Below are 5,262 nucleotides of genomic sequence, written 5' to 3' on the forward strand. Positions count from 1 at the left end.
GTTTTATCGCGTTTAACCACAGCTGTCGTCGTTTTTTTGTCTGGCAGTGGCAGCAGATATGCGATCAAATTTCTAATTTGAGGCTGTATTACATCGATTCTGGCACCCAACATCACAACAAGATGATATTTTAAGTAGGGATGGGCGTATCGATCCGAAGTATCGATATATCGATACTGACGCGAGTATCGAACGTATCGATACTCAAACAAAAGTATCGATACTAAGGTGCATTTTATTTACCAGTGGTTTTGTTTATTTAACAAAAATGATGATAATAATAATGCGTACAATATGCATTGAATTGGACGAATAACCTTTGTTAGCGAGTAATTGTGTAGGATAGAACTATTTTCCTGCTCATCTGAATACACGCAAATGTTGCAAGACAGAACCAATCAATCACAGAGAGCATTCACTCACTGCTGACAGTGCATTCAAACAGGGCTGCGTTTCCCAAAAGTATCATAAGAAAGCATTAAAGCTTTTGGGAATGGCAGCCCTGAACAATGCTTATCAGAGGACAGAAAAATAAACATAAATGTTTGAGTTATTTCACAGTAAACAAATTGAAATTGTAGCCTACATAGTTTGTGCAATTACAATTATTTAAATTGAACGTTGAAAGATAAAATTGATTATGTTCTATTCTGTATTGTTAATTGAAATCATACACTGTCAGAATAAAAAGGTTGCATTTTATGCATGCAACAGCCATTCACTGGCAGTCCCTAATGGCAGTATAAATATTGCACTAAATCAAAAGTTCAAATGTTACAAATAAGTTGGAATATTAATGTTGTAATACTGGTAGCACTAATATAAAAATGTGATGATATATGTTACAAAAAAGTAACAATTTTGAAATGCGTTGATGGTTGAATTTCTTTTGGTTTTTATCTCAGTGTTCCTATCAATGCTGCATAAAGCTTTTTTTTTTATGCATAATAATAATAACCCTAGAATGTGATCAAACAGTTTAAAATAGCTGGGCTAAGATATATAACAATTTTTAAGACTGCAGAAATATGTTAATTCAGTACTCACCTTATCCCACCGGTCACAATTGTGACCGACCATAAAACACAATTTTTCACACACTTTTCCAAAAAAATTTCAAAAAATAATTACTGATTTTTTTCAAAGGGTTACTAATGACACATCATTTGGATATTTTCATGTCTGGGAAAAATTTGGGATTAAACGGGTTAATGTGAAATAAAAATGGGTAAAGGCCTACTTTCTATATATCACTTGAAGGTTTCCCACACATTTTACCAAAGAATTCCCACAAATTGTTATGATTTTTCCAGTAATTCGTCATTTCTGAATAAGAATTTAAACACTTACTAGATTTAATGTCTAGTTACTAGATAAAGCAGAACATAACTAGAAAAAAAAATACACCTCAACTGTGACTTTAGAAGTTAATTAATTCCCATTACTTTGGAAATCAAAATTCAGCAAATCCCTGTAGTTCAAATGAAGTGAACAACAGCATCATTTAACTCTGGATGTCTGTAACAAGAAATGCATTCAACCATCTCACACAAATTGGTCTCACTGAGATTTAATATTATATTTTGATACATGGAAATTTGGTACAAACAATTGTTGACAGGCAAAGAAAAAATTGTTTGGGATTGCTTCTGAAAAGCAATACTAGGCGAAAGTAAACTTTACTTCATAAGGCCTCCAATTCATTACAGTATATGAAGAGCAAGTGGCTTTCTTTAAGCTATAGCAGTAATAATGTTTTGCCAGTTTTGCTCTAATTGCATCTCAGAAAAAAAAAGGATAATACAATTTGATTTTGCTTGTTGATGTTACACAATGTATAGACGTCATTCCAGGAGAAAACACTGACCTGAGCGACTCCATGCATCTACAGACTGTTACTTTTACCTTCAAGAAGAGAATCAAATCTTTCTGATGCATGACTATATGAAACGTATATTTATTTGGATTAAAATGTGACATTTCACAGAAAGAGAGATTTCAGGGCAATTTGTGATAACGTTGCATGCCCTCAGCGGGATAAGCACAGACTTGGCAAATGGTTTTATTGTGCACCGTTACGATTTCCTACTGGACAGTCCAACTTTATACTAAGTTGATAAATTATGTGGACACTCAAGCAGCATTCTATAAAAAAAACAGCCTCCCCGAGGCTTTAGAGCATATCAAATCACTCCCCAAAAAACAAAACAAAACAGAACTGGAATGGATTACAACCACCATGGCAAAGTTGTCTCAAATTTCAGCCCCGCAATGTAAATGGTCAATTTTCTTATTGTGGCTTCTGTAGCATGAAAGGCTGATGATGGAGTGGAACATAAAGGGAATGGCTGCCGTCAAATACGTATATTCAAACAGTTACTATTGCCCTAGAGAAAGAAGATAAAAGTAAAACAAGAATATATCATATCTTCTATATATATAAATAGCTGTAGCTAGCAGTATGTGAACCCAAGTTCTCATTTTCTTTTGTGGTTCCACCGTTAAGGCTTTTCGAACATTAAGATACAGCCTTCAATCCTCAGTCCGCTGCTTCCCTGAGATACAGAACGCTGTAGTTTTGTTCGATAAAAACGCCTCAACCCCTCTGGAGTGGGAGAAAGAGAGAGAGACGTCCGCTGGGATCGTTCTTCTTTTGCCGAGACGAGAGCGCTTGTTTGATTTGTGATGCTAAAGGGCTTCTGATCACGTCTTCTGTGTTTGTGGTGCGTTTCCTTCCTCAAAGTGTGATAGAGAGGTGGAAGTGTTGAACTAGTGAGCAGGGAGGTTTTTATTGTTTGTATAGATTAAGTTTGTGTTTTCTTCTCATCATTCGTTCAAACTTTGAAAATGTAAAGCTGTAAGGGTTCATTCGTCAGTCATTCCAAGGCTGAATAAGAAAAGTGGTTTGCAAGAGAGTTCTATTTTCTAGACTCTGTTGTTTTGGAAACGGCCTCAGTGCCGCTGCGATGCTAGTCGCTTCAGAAGAGGCTTGTCATAGACCCAGCATTCACCGTCCTCATGAAACAGCTGCAGGGAAACAAACAAATCACTCATTGTTCTGAAAGGAAGACGGATCATTTGAGATCAATCAAGATGATCAGTCAAAGGTGTTTAACATCAAATTAATGTATATTCTGATATTCTGAATTCAACACGAGTAGGTTGGTTTGGATAAAAGCTGAAATATGTTTGGAGAAAATGAATTTGAAAAACTGTCAGGCACTGTTGGCCACTTTAAACATCCAGCTAAGTGCATCATGGGTAACATTCAGTTTAAGAACATGCTGCTTTTAAGCAACGGGAACCAATTAAAGACCATTTATCAGAGTCATATTTCAATCTCATTATTTCTCACGGCACATTTCCCCTCCACATGTGTGTGTACATAAGCACACTCACTCTCGTTTCCCATTGCATTTCCTTCTCCTTCCTTTCTCTGGCCTCCGCCCTCTGTTTCTCCTCCAGCCTGTGTTTGGCTTCCGTCGCAGCATCAATGTACTTCAGTTTCAGGTTCACGGTCACATCCTTCCACAAACTGACAGCCAGACAGAGAAATAACAGCGGTCTGCATCAGATCATCTCACAGAGGTACCCAAGCAGAAAAAAACATCACTTCAGCAGGTCCCCAGAGGAGCCGCCACAAAAATAACCAAGCCTTTTGAAGATCAGCAAACAAGTCAGGTGCAAACAAAAGAAAAAACTGTTATAAAAGTCCACTAGTCAAAATGCTTGTATTTTGTACTTTTCCATTACAAATTATATTATCAAGCAAAACTATTTGCGTATAAAGTTGAATTGAAAAATGTCTGAGATTAAGTTTAACATTTCTGTTTGTTTTGTCCATCTTTTGCTTTGATAGCAACAGCATTCAAGCTCTATGAGCTCCACAGGTTTGTGTACAACTTGATGATCATGTGATTTAAGAATGAGCCAATGAGACTCTTGAGCCTTAATGGAAGCAAGAACATCTGAGAGAACCTGAAATATTTATTTATATTTATACATAACGTAATAAAAAAAAGCCTAAAACTGTTATAAACTTTGTTTATTTCCAGATTTAATGGAAATTTCAACCGCAGATTTTCAATGTGGATTTTCCAAATCACTTTCCAAACCCTCCCAGATTGAGTGGGAAAACAAGACACCTCATTCGGTATTACAAATTAGATTTAAGAACCTGAGGGATTAGACTTCATTCTTAACCACACAAAATTCAAATGGGTTTTTAAGGATGGTTTCCCATGACTTGTCACAGAGTCAAGCCCAAGATTAAAAAGTGTGTGTATCTGCACTATAGCTTAAGAGAAAGTGGACTTTGGAGATGTTTTGCGTTCTGGCAAATCCTGTTTTAGAGGCTCCATGAAGTAGACAACATTTAGAAAGCAGAGAAGAAAAAAAAAAAAACTTGTTAGACCCACACACCTTCTGGATTCATACTCCAACTGGTCCTCCAATTTCCGCACTTTCTTCTTAACAATGCCCATTTTCTTTGTGTCAATGAATACTGCGTTTTCCTGGGCGGAAAACAAATATGTTATTTCATTTTGTTCTTGAAGGTACTTCCTTTTCTTGTTTTCTAAGGTTCAAACTTACCCCGGTAGCCCATTTTGAATACATGACACCATTCCACTCTCCCTCTATGGAGTAGAATGACTTCTTATCATTGGGAGCACTAAGAAAAAGGACAATATTATGAGGATTTTATTATATATTTTCAATTAACATGACAATAATCTTAATGCATTTGCATACAAATTTCTTTTCATGAATTTATTGTAACAACTAAAGAAACCATGACAGTAGCGGTTATGATTGAATTTATGGAAAGTACCACTTTGACTTACAATATCTCAGCAGTTATTCTGTGCTTCTTTCCTCCATAGAATGGTTTGGTGTGGAAAACTATATTGGCACTGTAGCCAGATTTGGAACAGGAAATATTGCACTCTCCACCCAGCTCAACCCATGGAACAGTGAGGATTGACCTATTGGAGCACAGTAAGATGGATGGGATTGCTCTGCCCACTTCCCCCTCTAGAAATCAAAAAATCTAAAATACATCAGTGTGATAAATTGATCAAATAGAACCATGCTTACCTTCCATAGCCATTGGGAAAAGTAAGAATATAGTGCTCATCATATTCAAGACAAGACACACAACCTATGGGAAACAGGAGAGGACAGTTAAGCACTGCAATAGCACTAATGTGTATTAATCACTACTTAACAACGTCCTCGACTACCTTGACCAATATTATGGAC

The 5,262-nt window shown here is 36.4% G+C and overlaps 1 protein-coding gene across 2 annotated transcripts in view; it reads right to left on the reverse strand.

Annotated features, from left to right (window-relative positions):
* Nucleotides 1-1,554: 1,554 nt before the first annotated feature.
* osbpl9 (oxysterol binding protein-like 9) overlaps nucleotides 1,555-5,262 on the reverse strand; it is a 34,241-nt gene continuing 30,533 nt past the window's right edge. For both annotated transcript variants that reach the window (XM_016568402.1, XM_016568404.1), the window contains 4 exons: nucleotides 4,594-4,672; nucleotides 4,423-4,514; nucleotides 3,400-3,535; nucleotides 1,555-3,027 (listed from right to left, as the gene is read on the reverse strand). In XM_016568402.1, the coding sequence (XP_016423888.1) occupies nucleotides 2,953-3,027; nucleotides 3,400-3,535; nucleotides 4,423-4,514; nucleotides 4,594-4,672 (382 nt within the window). In that variant the 3' untranslated portion in view covers nucleotides 1,555-2,952. The remainder of the gene's footprint in view (nucleotides 3,028-3,399; nucleotides 3,536-4,422; nucleotides 4,515-4,593; nucleotides 4,673-5,262) is intronic.

This window comes from Sinocyclocheilus rhinocerous, unplaced genomic scaffold (assembly GCF_001515625.1).
Source record: "Sinocyclocheilus rhinocerous isolate Xijiao unplaced genomic scaffold, SAMN03320098_v1.1 scaffold1583, whole genome shotgun sequence".
Classification (NCBI taxonomy): domain Eukaryota; kingdom Metazoa; phylum Chordata; class Actinopteri; order Cypriniformes; family Cyprinidae; genus Sinocyclocheilus; species Sinocyclocheilus rhinocerous.